Source organism: Penaeus chinensis, chromosome 3, assembly GCF_019202785.1.
Source record: "Penaeus chinensis breed Huanghai No. 1 chromosome 3, ASM1920278v2, whole genome shotgun sequence".
Taxonomy (NCBI): domain Eukaryota; kingdom Metazoa; phylum Arthropoda; class Malacostraca; order Decapoda; family Penaeidae; genus Penaeus; species Penaeus chinensis.
The window spans coordinates 28,181,982-28,201,194 of record NC_061821.1 but is presented as its reverse complement, the minus strand read 5'-3'; the positions used below and the strand labels follow the sequence as shown (position 1 = coordinate 28,201,194).

Below are 19,213 nucleotides of genomic sequence, written 5' to 3'. Positions count from 1 at the left end.
TCTATCTAGGACACATACAGTCATCTAAACCATTAAGAACAGGAATTGAAGTCTCAAATCTTCAAGCATCACCACACACTTACTTGGCCAAGAACCTCTCTACTTACCGTAAAAATTACAGATAATGTAATGCACTTCTAATTAAACGAATGGCATGTCATTTAGGTACTCTTTCAACAAAAACTGTAAGAGATACTCATGCATACTAAAATAAGGACAATTCAAAATTAAGTATGGAAGTTAGTGACAACAACAGATTAACAAGGATGTGGCTTCATTGTTGTATGTATGTATGTGCAAAAGAAGTACAAAAGAAAGAAATCCAGCATATTCAACAGATCAAAAATGTAATATCTAGTACAAGAAGCCACGTTCTGAGATTATATAATAAAGGCAAATATAATGACTAACAAAATCCTGTCTGAAAGAAAAAGGGTAACAAGAAGTAAAATAAAAATCATTGCTAAATATTAATATTGCTTCATTTCTATTCACTACGTAGAATCTGCTGTAGGTGATACATATAAATCAATAATGCATAAATCAGTGAAACTTGGTGCTAATTTCCTTGGACAAATGTGTACAAAATCCATATTTTTGACATATAATTCTCACATGAGAATCCTATAGACACATACAATACACGTGCATATGCACGAAGTCATGGTATGGAAGGGCTAAGTATCTACAGACACTTATAACAATGTACACTGAGAAATTATCAAATTTCAACACCTACAAAAGAAAGTATAGAACAGTTTAATGAGAAAATTATTAACTCACGCAGGGTTTCTCAAATGTCATTTACGGGAAACTTTCACTCCATCTTTTAGGAATCAAAATTACTTCCTCCCAAAGTAAATTGATAAAGTCGTAACATTTTTTCCAAAAACAGCAAATCCACTTCATCTTAATTTTTCACATATTCTTGCATATTTATATATACACACGTGTGTTTTGTGGTATTTAAAACTACATATCACAATAAATAAATTTGTATTCCTAAACCAAAAATATTTCCTACACTAATTCTATCTACAGCAAAGTAAAATGGTATCAGAAATTCACTCAAAGATTAAATTTTCTTCTGTACATTTTATACACTGCAACTTTCCAGCATTTGATTTAAATTTAGCCAGTCATTCACCAACTTGTCTTTTTTTTCTTAGCTTGTCTGAATTGTATCAGAGCCAGACTGAAAAACGTGGAGGCCTCTGAGCAGCTTCTATACAGAGGTCCCCTACCTTAGGGGAAGACATACTAGGAGCCATCTTTAAGATATCTAGTAAACATTTACATTTTACTGCTTTATGTGTATACATTTTCAAATAAAGGAAATTTTTTGTGTACTTCCTCCAATCTGCAGTCTACTCTTTCATGCACCTTGTACTTCCTATCACACCAGAAGCATAGTCTGAGCACCATTGTCACTCACAAAACCTTCATGGCCATGCCTAAGCTGGCTCCAAAATGTTTTTATAATTGCACAATAGCACTCCACAAATTTTGAGGACAATTACTGACTACAGATCTTTACCGTCTACAAAAAATATGCTGACTTTGGGCCAATATAACTCAGGTCTAGCCCCCTAGAGTGCTTGCCAATGCTTCTAACCAAGGTTAAAAGGGAAATGACCTTGGGCCAAATTCACTAACGCATTTGCAATGGTAAAATCGCTGGTAACTTCAGTTACCATCATAACCAGACAGCAGTGGTATCCACTTACCATCAGAATTTCCATGGTAAATTTTACCACTGATCAAAACACTAGCAAAAGACATCATCACATATTATCTCTTCCAAAAATCAATATTTAAGCAGTTTTTGGTTTGTTTTAATAACTATCATGATTACAATGATGGCAAATACATATCACATGGAGTAGAAATGCAAAGTTCACATTAAATGAGCAAGACTAGTGTTCATGCAAACTCTAGGAAAATTATAAGTAAACAAAGGCCCATATCAGATTATAAAAAGTATATAGAATCGATAGATCAGTGAATTCTTAAAGCATTCTTATTCTTAAACATTATTATTAAAAATACAAAAGAAACACAAACTTACGGACGTGGGACAAGAACGAATTTAGATTATTTCCTTTGACGATAAATGGAGATGAATAAAAAGTGTGTTTGGTTCAGTTCCTTGTTTGACAATGAAGAGAATTAAGTAAATAATTAAATAAAAACTGTGTTTTGGGCTGATTCTTTAGTTGACAGTAGATAATGTTATGTTAACTCAGCTACAAGTATGACAGTGTTTGTACTGGTTCTCATGTTGACAATAAATAGCCAGGGAGGTTTTTCAACATCCCACGTGATTGATATAATTAAACAAAATAAATTTTCAAATTTTCAACACATGCTTATGGATTTGACCAAAGGAACCTAAAGAATTTTGTATGGCACTTGTTGATTGGAGGCATTGCTCAACTATAGTTTTCATTAGGACAGGTCGATTTGCAATGGTAACTCTTACGTGGTGAGTTACCATCTCTTTGTGAATCCCATCTTATCATCGCTGGTAAATGTGATGGTAATTGACCACTGTTAAATGCATTACAATCATACATTAGTGAATCCGGCCCCTTGACTATAATCTTAACATATTGAGAAGCTCTATATACTTGGGCTTGTCCCATTATTTTTTGTAATAGTCACACCAAATATTTCCATTTAACTCTTGTAGAAAATACAGATGCAAGATATTTTTTATACAAATGCTAAGCATACAAATCCGAAGATACACAATATGTATGTAGATTGTAGAAAGTACACAAACATTTGTCCTCATGTGTATTCACTTAAGTGGGGGCTCAAACCTATTCATTCTTTAAGGGAACGTAATTAAGTGGAAATTTGAAATAAAGACTGAAAACAATATTTGTTTCCTAGAAACCCTCAGACATCAAAAAAATCAAGGGAGAAATGCATAATTTTTTTTTTTCATGCCCATGAACCTAATTCATATATAAATTATGTTATGTGTCCATTCTGATAGCTATTACTTGTTTGTTTGATTTTTGGTAAAATGGAAATAATCAATATAAAGTTTGCTCCTATCACTGTAAAATTATTACACATATAGTCTTTAGAGGAATCAAGCACATGTGAATGTACCTAAAATGTGAAGGCCCAAAAGATGTTGAGGACCCTAGGAAGCTACCCTTCTTGCCTACCTATAAATCAGGGCGTGAATAGCATTAGCACTCTTACCATTTCCTGCTCAGTAATATTAAGTGGCCGGTAAGATTGGGGCCCTTCTGTTCAATACAGGATGTTACCACAGACTTGCAAGGACTGGCAGCAAAATTACCTTCAAATACTTCTGAAAGGCAAAATATGAAATACATCATCTGCTACACAAATGGCAGCATACTGTCCAGAACACCAGGAACAAAATAGAGAAAGATTGAAAGAATAAGACAATGTATCCATTATGTGTTTATACATTCTCTAGTTATTCTCCTCTGGACAAAGTATTTTCAAACCTGAACTGGGCATACACTAGAACTTTTAAAAAAAATAATAAAAACAATAGTATAAATACAGAATACATTGCCTAACAGAAAAAAATGCACCATACCTACGAAAGTCCAAGACAGTAACTAAGATTTGAAAGAAAATGCCCTCCCAATAAAGGGAGCTGTATAAAAAAAAATATTTTTGAAATATCTGGACTCTAGAAGAGTAAGTGACCAAAGATCTCACCTTCTCATTTACATCATGCAGTAAAAAATGAAGAGTCAAATAAAATTGATTTCTTAAAAAAAAAAAAATAAATAAATAAAATTAGAAAAAAAAAAGAAAAACAGAAAAATAAGAAAGAAAGCAAAGAAAAAAATGAAAAATATATACATATATATATTACACCTCCATTTTGTATAGATAACCACTGCAGACAAAACATATTATAATATTTGCATGATGGCAGATCAGTTCTACCTTAAAGACAAATTTTATTCTCTATAGTCTAATTCAGAAGAAAAGAGAAAAACACTCAAAAAATTCAATTCCATATCCCATTTTCTCTTTGCTCCCATGGACAGGTACACATTTCTTATATATTAAACTTATACTGTAATAAGCCTTCATAATAAACATATATTCATATATATATATATCTATATATAACAGTACCAGAAAGCTGCATACAGATCACTCAACAGAGAAACAGCAAAGCAATTTATTGAAAAGTGATCTGCAAAACAGCGTGCATAGGAATATTGCAAGTCAGACCACCTTGATACTCCTCGGTTATGCAAAGCTCACATACATTCAGTGGTGTGTATGTGGATGGGAAGTGGTGGGGGGGAAAAAATATATTAAAAGGTGGTGAGGTTTCTTAGGAGTAAATCGGAATTCCGTATTTTTCCTTCATTTCAGCTTTGGTTCACGTGGACAACAGTCATCAATCACCAGCCACACACAGAAAATGGCATCTCCATTTTTCAACAGACTCTTATGGTCAATCATCAAAAAGACATCACATTCATTTCCACAGACTTTTGTGTATCACTATGCAATTGGAGAAAATAAACATGGTAGGTTTTTCTGCTGCTTATAAACCACATGAGCTCACTTATCTATGCTAAACTGGCACATTTCAAATAAAATAATAGTACTGTTAATAATGACCTCAAATCCCTAGAAAAAAAATATAAAATAAATTTAATTTTCATTTTTCTTAACACATTGAGCTGCCATTACTATCCATACATGGATTCAGAAGCATTATCAAAATGTGATATCTCTCTTATATCATAATGGGTGTGCTCAATCAAAATTTCCAGCTTCTTTCATCCACTGCTTAGTTTCATTATCAAACTGCTTTAATTAATTACTTTCTCTCCCTCTTTCCCTCTCTTTTTTGCATTCGGTTTCCCTGAACACAATCAATGTCCTTATTTCTACAGCAATGGCCTAAATTTTCTTTTCTTGTAATAATAAAAAACAATACCCAAAAATACAATTTCCAAACCACAGTCTTTCCTAATACTAATATTCACTCAACCTACATCATGTATTAAAATGACATTTCAAATAAATATCTAATACTTTATTTCCTCCTCTATGTTCCATTCACCATACTGACAACCTGATTATCATTGCTATCAGCCTCCGAGGTGGCCACAGGAGCACGCAACAGCTGGGCATACTGCAAAAGGACTTCTCTCAGGGAACGCCATAGCTGTGGAGTCCCATTGTTGCTGGCACCTCCTACTTCCACCAGGTGGGGATACAGTCCAATCAGCTGTGCCCAGGTCATACTGTCCACTGTCAAGGAAGAAATTGTATTCATTAACTCTCTTGGTGCTATTTAAACTTCCTTGCTTACCAACACAAAAACTTGTTTTTTGCTTGACCATGAAAAACTTTTCTACCAAATCCACTCATTTTGAACAAGTGTAAGCTAAAAAAAAACATTGCCATGTATTACTGAGGAACTATTTCAAAGAGAATTTTATGTTCACATTTGGTCACGTTCAACTTTTATCATTTCTGCATCCTTTGCCTTAACCTGGTCCTAACCTGTACATATCACTAGAATGAATCCACTGTATTATATATACAAAAGCCGATGGAAAATGTCCAGAATTCCTAACAAAAACAAGGTGCACAATAAAAGTAGACTATGCATGATGGTTTCCTGTGAAACTTTTATAACATAGTTTTGATATTCACCAACTTTTTTCAGTTCCCTTAAAGGTTGATTGACGCTAGTTAACACATATTGGAACAACAATTATTGCAAGCCACTGGTACGGGGATATACAATGTACATTGTGGTTTTATTCTACTGATTTGTTTGAACACTGACAGCTTCACAAGCAATTAAACACAATGGAGTCAATTAACACCTTATTATCATCCTCATCATTAACCCAGTGAGCACAGGTGACAAGACTACAATGCCATGCCCACTGTAATAAAAGTTTTATATATTGTCTTTACACATAGAAGGCTCTTCAAGTTCTTAGTCACCAAGGAGTCAGCTATTAGTCTTACCTATCTCATCTGTTTACTCTTTTCCTTCATTTTTTTAAAGCTTCACTTCTATTATTTTATTGTCTTTGATGTTATTCATACTTTAATAACAACTTAATAATCATAATATCAATAAGAATGATAACAATATCAATATTAATAGTATTGGAAAGAAAAACACATTTCCTACCAATTCAAGGAATTGGGAAATCAGGATCGGTCACTAGTGCCAACTGATAGACTCCTTGCTGCTGAGCATACATGGAGCCATCTGTATGTAACAAAACTCACTAAAATCTAAAGGGAACAGTAAATAAACCCACTGACATTGTAACAACTGAAATTTTCATTAACAAAAATAATAGTAATAAAAACCTTTCTTTGCAAAATTTCAATTAATGCTGTAATTTGGTATGGTCAGGTATGCCTAGTAATTGACTCCTTAGTTGACAAGATGATTGTGGTGCTAGCTAAGTGTAAACAAAATTAATAATAAAACAAAACCCGAGTGGAGAGTACATGTATGCATGATAAAAACATAAACTGTCAAGTTTATTATAAAAGTTAGGCAAAAAAAATTGATTGTTTTAAAACAACTCTGGAATATCAAAATACAAAATAAAAGTTATGATACAGTTACAAAATAGGAAAATAGAAACAAAAACAATAATAATCAAATATAACTTCACATAAGAAAATGTAAGTAAAACAGTTTGTTTCCCTGATATAATATAAGAATGAATCTACCTTGAGCAATTACCTTTCTCAACTGGTGCTGTCTTTAAGGATTTCAACAATGTTGCTATGGCCTTTAATACAAAACTTATTTCAGCTATTCTATGCCTGAAAAAAGAACAGCCATTAGTAAAATGCCCAAATCAAATTTGGTACAAAGCAGTTTATAAATACAAATCAAATCTTATATGTACATTCTAACAAAAACATGCAACTGCAAAGACCCATCACATTATCCAATATAGGAAGCACACACTATATGCACAGATAAATCCACAACAAAACCCTATACACCCAAACCCTGCAAGAAAGACATACCTTGGAAGTGGTGCCTTCCCACTTAGCTTCTCATCTTCCACATACTTGACAAGGACTTCTCTAAACCGATGAAGCAGAGACGTGACAGCTAATTTCGTGGTCGCGTGAGGGGCGGCTCCTAATTTATCCATGTTTCCTGTTGAGCCTTGAGCTGAAGTTGTAAAGTTTGTAAGTTGCATTTACTGTTCTTTTTTATATAAAGTGGAAACACTTGCCATTTTATAAAATCAAAATAATAACTGCAGTTAATCCACAATCTCTTTCCAAATAAATCATGACAATTATCCAACAGATTTCACTTTTTTTTTCTTTCCTTCCATAAATTTCCATATAATTTAATAATCTATTTTTTACAACAGAGAAGAACATAACCCAGAACAAACATCTTACAAGCCCATATCATTCCATAACTAAGAAGTAAAAAAAAAAATACATGGAAAACTGATAACTCGTACCTGAGCCATCAAGCTTGACATCAAAATCAGTTGGTGCGAGTAATGAGAACTGCAGGAGGGTCTCGAAGCATGTCTTGGCAAACTCCTCTCGCAGCTTGAAGCCTTCACACTCTATAAAAGGTCAGTTTTTCCAGTTATAAGGATAATTATTACCGTCACCATTACTATCATCATTACTATTATCTTCACAAGTATCATTACTACTATTATTACTATATCTATTACTATAACTATTACTATTATCATTACTAATATCATTACTGTTATTACTATTATTTTTTTCATTATCATTATCATTATCATTATCATTATCATTATCATTATCATTATCATTATCATTATCATCATCATCATCATTTTTCCTTGATTTTTTTAAAGCTTCATCTGCATTATTTTATTGTTTTTAATGTTATTAATATCTTAATAACAATTTAATAATCATAAACTCAATAAGAATAATAACAATATCAATATTAATAGTATTAGAAAGAAAAACACTAGAGTGGTCACTAGGGGCTACTGATAGACTCCTTGGTGGCTGAGCACATGAGGAGCCATCTGTATGTAACAAAAACAAAAAAAACAAAAACAAAAAAAAATACTACAGGGAACAGTACATAAACCCATTGTCATTGGGTTAATATTATTTATATTATGATTTTAATTATCAATATCATCAATTTCATAATCATTATCACCATCATCTTCACCATCAATATCATAATCCTCATTACCTTCACTATTACTATCACTATCACTATCCCTATCACTACCATTTCACTACCACTATCATTAGCATTATCATATCACAATCACTACTGTTATCATTATTACTATTACTATCACTATTACTATTATTATTAACTCATAGAGCCATAATGGCATGATATACATTCCGTGACCTCTGTGATTTTATTTATTAATTTTGCTTACACACTGATGGCACCTTAGTCCGACCTGATATCAGCTGTTTACTCATTTCCTTGATTTACAGAAAGATTTCTATTTCTCATTTTCTTATCCCTATTAGTATTGACAGAAACATTATATTCATCCAATGTCAATAAAAAAATAAGAGTAATGATATCCAAGGCATTAACAAAAATAAGTTTCCCAAAACATCAAAGAATGGGAATATCAGGTGAGGTCTTGTGGGCCTACTAATTGACTCCTTGGTGATTAAGAGCTTGTGGAGCCATTTATATGTAAACAAAACTCAGAGAACAAAACTACTGCAGACAGTGTAAGCACTCAGTGCCAATGGGTTTAATATTCATTGCTGTTGTTATCATTACCAATTTTACTACATTTCATTCCCAATTCTAAATTACATAAAATTCTTACCTGAATCCCCTCCTGATGCAGATTCTATTGAACCCTTATTAAGTAGTACCATAATGGAGACAATAAAGTCACTGGGAGTCGTGGAAGCGTATGGTAAGATTTCCTCACGTATGAGTTCCACTACTTGGCAGTCTATGCTCTCGTCTCTCTCTGCATCTTCGCTGCTTTGGTTTGCTGGGGGTGGGCTGGAATGGATAATATATAGAAAAAAAAATTATTATTTATTCAGCATTTTTTAACAATCATCCCTTTAAAACTGTCTACTTTCTCACATTTGGTTTCCTGCTTGTGATTTTTCCCTGCTTTCTCTGCCTTGTTTGCCTAATTTGACTTACAATATCATTTATTCCATTTACTAAGTGTATGTCTTCAATCAAAATGATAATGTTACTTCTTTTAATATGATACTCCCCCGTCAGAATAATGGTGGTAAGCTCGAGTTCATTGCTTCCTCATTGCCTCACCCTGGTAGATGCCACTTTTTTCAAAGGTTGTCCTGGGTAATTTCTACCTTAAGCCAGAGTGCCAGCTTAGAGGGGTTGTTAGCAAAGTGATTCTAACTGTTATCTTTACAAATTCTATCTGCTCCCATAAGGATATGGGGCCCACAACTCCTTCTGGATTTATCATTAACCCTTAGGTCCTTTTTAGAAGCAACTTATATTCATAAGGTTAAATTGTAACTAATCAGATGAGTAATCATGGATACTCAGTTACTGACAATAACAATGATTTGTGTTCTTTCTTTTTATTTGTCAGCTATTTCTCTGGTTATTTATCAATCTGCTATTTTTCTTTTATATATTTCTTATTGTTAACAGCTATCCACATTCACCTACTTATTCCTCCTTTTAGAGATTAATCCAATTTAAAATCAAAGTAAAAAGGTTGACTTCAGCAATGCACAACAAAATAATACAAAACTAATTCATCTGTCAGTTTACTGTCACTTACTTGTATATGCATTTACCCTACTTCACATTCATTCTTCATTATAAATGAATCTACAATTTTTCATAACGAAGCAGCTGAAATAGGTTCTCACCTCTCAGAAAATAGGAAACTCTCAAGGGCAGTGGCCAAGACAGGCCACATTTCCCGGAAGTGAGTCGGATGTTCTCTCGCAAGTTGCAGGCCTTCCTGCAGCACTGCGAGGAGTGTTGTAATAGCCAGCTTCCATGTGGTCTGTGCCGGGCACCGATACTTTTTGTGGAGGGGCATTGTAATACCCTGTGAAATCAGAAAATACCATGAGTTAAAAACCCAATACATCCATATTTAATGATGTAAGGATACTGTTAAGGAATCACATGAACTGACAACTCATTTAAAAGCTTCATTAGAAAATGCTGGTCACATGGTCAACTAGAAATCACTGATGCCTCACAATACAACTGAAAGAACAGGATTTCAATGGCAGGTTATCCTGCATCTACAGGGAAAAAAAATTGCAATCTAAGAAATATATATAGCCAGACTGAAACAACACACCTGTATAATATTCTTCAAAACTTGAGCCTCTATCACCTCCTTCCAGGCACAGGTGGTTTGATACAGAGTCACCAACATGGACATGGAGCGCTCAGCAAATGGCACGAAGTTCATAGTCACCCAATCTGCCTGTAAATAAAACTAACGTTTGCGAGATAACTGATACATCATCATTTGGCCCAGGTGAGAGAATTTCTTCATAAGTGTTACATAATTTGAAGAAAAACAAAAAAACTAATTAGCTGTTTATCCTTAATACATAACAGGTAGTCATATTACCTAGCAGTACCTGAGCATATAATGCAGACCCCAATGCATGAGCCATAGTCAAGAACTGTTCCATCTTCAGTTGTCAGTAAAAAAATAATGGGTGGATGCTTCACTGAGTAATTACCAGACAATATATATTCTTATCCACTAACTTTAGTCAGGCCATCCAACACCCAATGTTCTTGACAATGGCCATGCATGTTCACAAAAGACTCATGTACACAGAAATAGAAACACTTGTGCATCCTCATACACTTGTAAAGCATGAAAAACAAATAAACAAATGTAATCAATAAAAATAACTTTCAACACTTACATACAGAAACACACAATGCAACATTACAGCACAGCTACTTACCGAGCCCTTGGTAGTGTGAGGTCTTGTGAGCACATTCCCATAACTAGGAGCCTGACAACTGTAGTGTGAAAACTGGAGAAGTAGAGTGAAGAGTTCTGGAACCATAGCTCTGGATGATACACTTCCTTCTGTTATCTTTAGGGGTAAAAAAATGAAAAGTCGATTCTTCAAGGAACAAACATGTAAAAGGTTTCAGAAATTTTAGAAATAAAAAAAATAGAACTGTAAGACTGAATTTTTTATTATAAATTATAATATATCAACTAACCTCCTTCTCTATTACAGTGAGGGCCTGCAAGACACCCTCTTGTAGAGGTGTCACCACAACATCCGTGAACGATGGATGAATGAAGGGAGAGGATTCCCCATGAACAGGGACTGATACACAGCCAGACAGCACTGCCGCCAATCGGGTAAAGTCACTAACAACAAATCTGTGAAGTAAGTGGTATAAACTGTTGGTGCATGTTCCTACTCTTTTAATCCAATAGATATCTGTTTCCAGTATGTATGCTATTTTTCTCTGATTTTTCACACTATACTGTACTAACTCAAATTATTAGTGAACTAGATGACTGAGGAATTAAGTATCTTATTCTAGCATACCACCTACACCAATCACAAAATATGCCTAAGAAGGACCTCCACAAGTGCTGTTAACCTTAATTTGTAGCATTCCTTTTTTCTCCTTCACAGTAACAACTCACCTTGGTTTTATATGCTGGAAAAGGTGTGGGAAAATATGAACCAAGGCAGTGAGGAAAGGCTGAGAAGGAATATATGCATCAGAACCTCTTGTCACTTCTTCTGGTGGAGGTTTGGTCACTTCTGTCCCAATGGTGTGCCACACCTGCAAACAAGGGAGGTGCAATTTAGAAATTCAATTTGAGCCCAGAGTTATAAGGCCTGCCAGTATTTATTATAACTTACCAAAATATGCCTATGTATAGCCTTGATATCGATGCTCTATTCTATGATATACATATGAACATAATTTTAACAGAAAAAAATGCAAATACCAAAATCACTCTCACTCTGAATTATCATGCAAATACATGTGAAAACTCACTTTCCAAGCAGTGTTCCAATTTGCTATAGAATCTTCTGGAAGAGGAGACTGTAGACTTGAGGAGGAACTTAAGTCATCTGAGGAACCTGATGAGACAACAGTAGATGACCGTCCTGCCTGAAGCATCTCCTGGAGTGACTTAAGAGCAGCTAAAGATACCTGTTGAAGACAAAGTTGGCAAATTACTACAATAGACTTTTGTGTAGCATTCCCGACTGGAATAACACTATGAATCTGTAACATCACTCATTCACTTACTCACTCACCAACTCATTTGCTCATTTACTCACTCATTCATTCATTCACTCACTCCTTTTAACTCACATCTTTTACTCTCACCCTCATTCTCATTTACTCACTCAATAACCTATGCACCAACTCACCTTCTGCCGCTGTCCTAATCTTATCTTTATGTATCTCGACATCATTCACATAAACAAACATTTTCATAGAAATCAATCTCAGTGTCTACACATCGCTATCCAGTCCATTCCCTACCTTCTCAGCTCTTACCTCATTGCTTTTGGAGAGTGCCGCTGTATGGATGAAGTCCAGCAGAAGAGCCCATGCCCGTGGAAAGTCACCCAATCCCTGAAGGATCTTCTGCTTTGTACTGAACACCCTCGCTACACCAGACAGTGTCAGCACCTAGTAATTAACGAGGATTGGTCAGTAATGTCTTTGTCCGGAGATAACTGATGCCTTATTTATCCACAGCTTACAAATGGTTACTATCTGCAGTATTTTCACTGACAGCTGAAACTTATTTCAGCTTTATGGTGAATAAACATAATTAGATCTTATGAGTAATTTGGTGGGAAAAATAATTTATTTTTGTTTTGTTAACCCTTTAATGACGGTATCAGAAATCTCTCGGAATCACTAACTCCAGGGACTTTTGGCAACTGTCCTGCTATTTGGTCCGGGAGTCCGCCACATGTACCGGACTTCCCGCCCGGCTTGTTTTAGTGCATCGCGATGCCTATAGCCATACCCGGCATGATGAGTCGGTTTTTTATGACAGCTATAGGCATGGCCTGGCAGATATGGATTGATTATCTTATTTAGCAACAGAAAAAAAGTTCTTTTCCATCAAAGTGAAGCTTTACAAACCTGTGTCTCAGCCCACTGTTTCTGCTGAGTGTTGCGTGAGTGATGTATCAAAATATTGCCACCTTGGTCCACTTTGTCTGTGCTTGCAGAGTCCGACAACTGACGTACTTTGTCCAGTAGAGGGAACAATACCTTTGGATTGGAACAGGAAAACAGTAAGTAAAACTGGTAATTTCAAGTAATGTCTCAATATCTACTTACTACTTTCATTTATTCTAAATTATCTTACAAGTGAAGTCCCATACCTGCCACAAGACTGCTTGCCAAGTTTGGTTGTGAAGTAATGCACCATGAGCTGCAATTGTGGAGAATAATGTCTGGCCTGCAGACTTGCGAACAGCTGGTCTTGAGTCAACACATAAGTCACCTAAAAGAGAGAACTGTCTTAATGGCCTCCTGATTGCTGAGATCACCATGTCAATTTTCAAACAAAATCTTGCAATGTTTAATAGTTCTCCACTCTAGACACTAATCTTATTACCTATAACAGACTTCAGATAAAAATTAAGGTAAATTAAATAGAGATCATTCAACTCATTCCAAAATGCAACAAATGATCCACTTTAACATTTCCAAAATGAAATTAACACTTCTAACAACCTAGTCTAGCATAGAGGCACATCCACAGCTTGTCAAAAGGCGGCATGTTGGGTACCCCAGGGAAGTCAGGGAATACTTGGTTGTCAGATGTAAGGGAGGCACGAAGCTTCTCCTGATTCTGGTAGAAATAGTCCGAGATGTTCCACTGAAATAAACAAAGACAGCTGTAAATTAGTAATGGCAATTTGTTGTTTTCTTAATTTATACCAAATATAAACAAAACAATATTCTAACTTCTGGCAAAACAAACTGACAACAAAACACATCTAAATTAACATCCTAGGTCCTACTAACCATAAGGCCAATAGCAGTGAGAGAGATATTCAGCTCTTGAGTCTGAGAACCAAACTTTGCTGCTGTATCCACAGTGAGAGGTAAGCAAGCCCATGGCATGAGGGGCAGGAAATCTGTAACCACCAACTGCAAGCACTGGAAGGCCAGTCGCACCAAATGCTCACTGGAATGGAGTGGAATTAATAGGAATCAACAAGAACAGAAGACTGCTATGTTAAACTTAGAATGATGAAATTCTCACTTCAATGACTGTTACTAAATTCATATCATCCAAATACTCTAAATTCTATCCAATCCTCTTTAATTCTGCTTGTCATATTTTGTAACTCTAGCTTTATGATGTATCACGCATCCACTTCAAATTTCTGTAATACTTTTAGAAACCCAAAAACATACCTGTGATTGTCATTAATAGCCCCAATGATATTCAGGATCAGAGGCCAGCCATGATGCAAGAGCTCACCACAGGAGTGAAGGATATGCAGGAGAGACTCCAGTTGCTTTTGCCGTACATCAGGGTGGCCCACAAGTGATATTTCTGATAATGGCGATAACAACAGCGTCTGCAGTTTCTGTAATCCAAACATAGGAGAGAATCAGTGTATACACGAAGTTATATATCTACATAACTTAAACTTTGTGGCCTATTTTTTATTCAACAAGTACATACATTGATGCTTGAATCTTTCTCCTTTCCCTTACATTTTTTAATACTTTTCTCCTTCTGCTTTGTTTCTAAATTAAATTAGATAGAAAATAAGAATGAATACCTGATTATCCTTCAAAGGAGGGTTGTGTTTGTGTGTGAGGGCAGCCTTAACCAAGTAGGTGACAGCCTCCACGCCCCACTCTCTCATCCGTACATGCGGATGTTGGCATACATCCAAGAGGTGATTGGTCACTGGCCTCCATAGCACTTCCACTCTTCCAAGGTTAACAACCCCTGTGTAGGTAAGAGATTTGATATATGTTTCACCTAATATGTTTAAATTAGCTCATAGCAATCACCCCTGTTCATGCTAGAGGCTTCAGAAACATGTTACTGTACATCAAATCAACAAAATAAATTCAATCTAATCATACTGTTCCAGCTGAAGGTTTAACAAAATATTACAAAAATAAGTTAAATCAATGTCACTTTTTTCCGACTGCAATTCTGAATGAAAATTAACCCATTGGATCTAAGTGCTTCGCCACCCACACGTAGCCCAAAATCTGGGCATATGGCTCACTTTAGCAGCCATTCTGATGGGTGTGTAGCTTATAGGCAGGGTGCACACAAATGTGTGGTGACAAGACTCCATGTCCCCCTTTGCAATGTTATTTATTCTTTTTCTGCAAAAGCATTTTTAGTTTTTTTTTACATTTTCCAATGCCTGTAATTGTTATTTGATATGCTGCATCCAAATGTAATACTGTTTCCTTGCATAGACTCCATCTTATATCTCTAAGCAGTCCATACCTTGGTGCAAAAATAATACCAATTAAAAACATTTGTTATTTGTCATCTTATTATTTTTTTGCAATATTAAATATTCTTAAATATAACTTGCACCACCAGTCATGGCTGACAGGATTAGGATCCTGAGAATGCAAATAGCATCCTCCCTGGAGCCTGTGCTCTTCCAGTCATGGCTTAAGGATGATTCATTCCAAAATCAATTTTCAATGGAAATAATGCCCCTTCCTAAATACTCACTGAATCTTATCACATTCCAAATCTCCCTGGCCTTCAGCCAAATTCTCATGACAGCATGTTCCCTCAGCCTGGTCCTTAACCAATTTTTTTCCATGGTAGCATGTTTATGTAACCCACCCCTCAAGATAATTTTTTTCATGATATGAAGGTCACATCAACTGGATCATATGAGTTAAAAATCAGAAATATATGAGGGTACACACATCCAAAGGTGTGTTTTAAACTTTGATCTATAACATTTAAATTTTCATTTATAACATTACCATCAATATGTTCATCAATATAAACTAAAATAACTAGACAGAGTACTTAAACATGAACATATCGATGCTAATGTTATAAATGAAAGTTTAAATTAACAAAACATTCAAAAATTCAATTGGTGTGAGAACACCTTTGTGTGACCTTAACTCATCACTTTCTTTTTCTCTCTTTAGGTTACTTACTGAAATTAGCTATATATTCAATTCAAAAAGTGATTGCTCAACATGAAAACCTTACCCGTTTCAAGCAATTTTGCTACAGCAAACAAAGAGGGTTCTCTGTTGGTATATGCTAGCTCCATTGACTCTCGAGAGAGCTGGCAGAGTGCATCAATGAGGTGATGAAGGGCAACGTCATCCAAATGCTGAGAGGACTCAAAGAGACGGCTCAGCATAGAAGACAGAACAGGAAGGTCTGCTATCACAGCTGTTGTTATGACAGCATTGGTCTCTGTTGTGCTTCTTCCAGCCTAAGAGGAAGAGATAAGTAATAAAGAAACTAGAAATCCTTATGAAACTAGTTAACCTATGTTGATTTAATATTGTTGTGCCAGAGTTGTGCTTATCCTTCTAATCCCCATTGGATAATTTATTCTCTGCTACAGTTTGGGAAAATTAATATATCTACACTTGAAAAATATCATCAGACCTTTGTCCCTTCCACACATTAAAAGAGCCTTACCTTTAAACTACCCCCTGTGGATGGCTTGAGTCCTAAGATCCAAACAAGGTGCTGCAGTGTAGTTAGGAGGAGGTGCCAGGCTGCCCCTAGGACTCCCCCATGGCAGTGGGCCATTGAGAGTGTCGCACGCATGCACTGCAGGTTCTTATTGGTAAGCATCACAGGGCCTTGTTGTGCTCCTACAGGTAAAGATGGGGTTGCGAGAGCTGTCCCCACAGCTACTACCTGGTGTCGTACCTGTAAGGAGTACTGCTACTGTAAATCATTTCCATTCTGTATACTATAGACAGATTCATAAAGCTTCCTAATAGCATGTCAAGGTTATGAAGTTTTCAATATAAGATTAATTGGGGAAAAAAAATCTCACAAAGAAATACACATGTTTAGACTGCATTTCTGTAGCATTCTATAATGATAATGATGGATATTCTTCCATAATTAGATTTACTTCAAAGTTTCTCCATGCAATAGTACTGTGGAAAGCATCTACCAAATCTACACACTATAGCGACATACCTCAGCGTCATAGTACGGGTGCTGAGATTCGGCACTGGGTGAGCGTTGATGACCCCGAGACATTGATGAAGATGCAGCAGCAACACTTGCATTATTGAGGACTGTCAAGGTGTAGTGTGGAGGCAGACACGACTTGCAAAGGGCTGTGATGAAAGTGTCACGAGGGGTTGTCAGCTCTAGTTTACCTGCTAGACTGGCAAAGGTCTGGAATGAGGAGAGTTGCTTATTACTTCCAGATAACAAAAGCAGAAAGAAATCCTTGAATACTGTTTAACAAACTTATCATTTTGATGCTCTTAAGAATACATCAATACCACATAAAGATCCAATGGCTCTATTAATATTTATGAACCATATTTTTCTCCCTCCCTTCATTTCTTTCTTTCTCTTGCACTTCAAAATTAAACACACCTGCATAGCTTTAAGTATATTTTCTGTGGCAGCTTCATCTGTGCAGGCTTCTAACAACACAGTAAGTGCTGACAAAAGGCCACACCATGCAGAGTTCACCAGCTGTTCATGGATCTTCCTGTCACCCTCCGTTGGCTTGTACTGATCCATTAGTCCTGTGAATAGTTATTGTAAATAGCAAATAAATAGCTTTATCTCTTGCCATGCTAAAAATAACATTTCCTTTGATCTTGCAAATACCATAATTGCATGCAAGATACATAACTCTCCTTTGGTTTCTTTTGTCATATTTTCAGCAAAGTCACGAGAATTTGTTCAGAGAAAAATTTAAGATTGTACAAGAAAAATGAAAATTGAATGTAGAAAATAAATGCATAAAAACATGCAAGGCCAAAATGCAACAATAGTTAATTAAATGATTGAAATATCTTATAATCAAATATTCATTCACAAAATCAAACATACATTCATAAAAAAAAAATCAAAGTTTACCTGTTTGGCCATCATTTGTAGCTTGGGGTCCCATCATCACCAAGTGAATGGAGCGTATGATGTCCAGCAGGCAGTAGTAGGCAACACTTACACCGTAGCCATCTGGGATGTTTGGAGGCTCCAGCTTATCCAGCATCTCAAGGCTGGGAGAGGTATTCATTATTAGGAAACTCATTCACACCAAACAAGCATTGAAATGACCTTCAGGTCTGAATATTAATGAGTCAATACGGACAATATAATAACTAAAAGTTAAACAGTTGCTCAATTATGCAATGCATAATTCCTAAAGTGAGAGCAGCACAAAAAATTCACAGTAATACACAGAAAATTCTATTTTCTAACCTATGCATAGTAAAACACCCATAATCCTAAACAACAGCAATATTTCTACTTCTCACAAAACACTTACTAAGATGACTTAGCCTGCCCTGTGGGAATGTTGACACACAGGGGAAGATAGACACCCCTATAGAAAAAGGCAGGCTGTGGGGAGACACCTGGGCCTACAGGCATACCAGCAAGCATGGCCGGCGACTGCCCCTGCCCTCCTCCCTGCCCTCCCCCAGCCAACTGGGAGGTTATGCTTGATTGGGGGGACATGAAGAGGGATTTGACAAAGGATCCCAAGCTATTTACAATGTCCTGCAAAAAAGGGAGAAAATGCTAAATGAATGTCATAAATATAAATTTCAACAATTCACTTTTCTTATAAGGAAACCTGATACAAAAAAAAAAAAAAAAAAAACAGATTTGGAAAGACTCCTGCCAGAAATATATATGCATATACATATTTTCTTTTAACTTAAACGTGTAACCTAAGAGTGTTTCAAACAAACCATTTACCTGGAATATCTTTGTTGCATGGGGCTTCATGTCATAATTGGTGCAGAAAGACTTGAGGAGCTCTGGCTGTGTGGCAATCTTGTGCAGAACTTCCAGGGCCAAGCCACGCTGCCACACTGGCCGGTCTCCATCCAGGAATTTCACCATGAATGAGAGGAAGATCTCACACTGTGTGACCTTACAGAAGCGAGATTAAATATTAAGGTAAAATATGGATTACTTAACTGAAGAACAATTGAATTAAAATGGTGTTTGATGAAATGGTG

The 19,213-nt window shown here is 35.8% G+C and overlaps 1 protein-coding gene across 5 annotated transcripts in view; it reads right to left on the bottom strand.

The window, feature by feature from the left end:
* The window catches only part of LOC125045650 (protein MON2 homolog), a 39,179-nt gene that overhangs the window by 1,821 nt on the left and 18,145 nt on the right, over positions 1-19,213 (bottom strand). For 2 of the 5 annotated variants that reach the window (XM_047643061.1, XM_047643085.1), the window contains 25 exons: positions 18,948-19,124; positions 18,514-18,746; positions 18,102-18,244; positions 17,610-17,764; positions 17,199-17,402; positions 16,683-16,931; positions 16,239-16,470; positions 14,809-14,981; positions 14,435-14,610; positions 14,039-14,201; positions 13,745-13,889; positions 13,390-13,511; positions 13,145-13,276; positions 12,545-12,679; positions 12,032-12,190; positions 11,670-11,812; positions 11,231-11,396; positions 10,963-11,097; positions 10,335-10,475; positions 9,889-10,073; positions 8,844-9,028; positions 7,500-7,610; positions 7,045-7,195; positions 6,752-6,834; positions 1-5,280 (listed from right to left, as the gene is read on the bottom strand). The exon at positions 1-5,280 is cut by the window's left edge and continues 1,821 nt beyond it. In XM_047643061.1, the coding sequence (XP_047499017.1) occupies positions 5,075-5,280; positions 6,752-6,834; positions 7,045-7,195; positions 7,500-7,610; positions 8,844-9,028; positions 9,889-10,073; positions 10,335-10,475; positions 10,963-11,097; positions 11,231-11,396; positions 11,670-11,812; positions 12,032-12,190; positions 12,545-12,679; positions 13,145-13,276; positions 13,390-13,511; positions 13,745-13,889; positions 14,039-14,201; positions 14,435-14,610; positions 14,809-14,981; positions 16,239-16,470; positions 16,683-16,931; positions 17,199-17,402; positions 17,610-17,764; positions 18,102-18,244; positions 18,514-18,746; positions 18,948-19,124 (4,104 nt within the window). In that variant the 3' untranslated portion in view covers positions 1-5,074. The remainder of the gene's footprint in view (positions 5,281-6,751; positions 6,835-7,044; positions 7,196-7,499; positions 7,611-8,843; positions 9,029-9,888; positions 10,074-10,334; positions 10,476-10,962; positions 11,098-11,230; positions 11,397-11,669; positions 11,813-12,031; positions 12,191-12,544; positions 12,680-13,144; positions 13,277-13,389; positions 13,512-13,744; positions 13,890-14,038; positions 14,202-14,434; positions 14,611-14,808; positions 14,982-16,238; positions 16,471-16,682; positions 16,932-17,198; positions 17,403-17,609; positions 17,765-18,101; positions 18,245-18,513; positions 18,747-18,947; positions 19,125-19,213) is intronic. The other 3 variants (XM_047643070.1, XM_047643093.1, XM_047643078.1) reach the window with 2 other exon arrangements.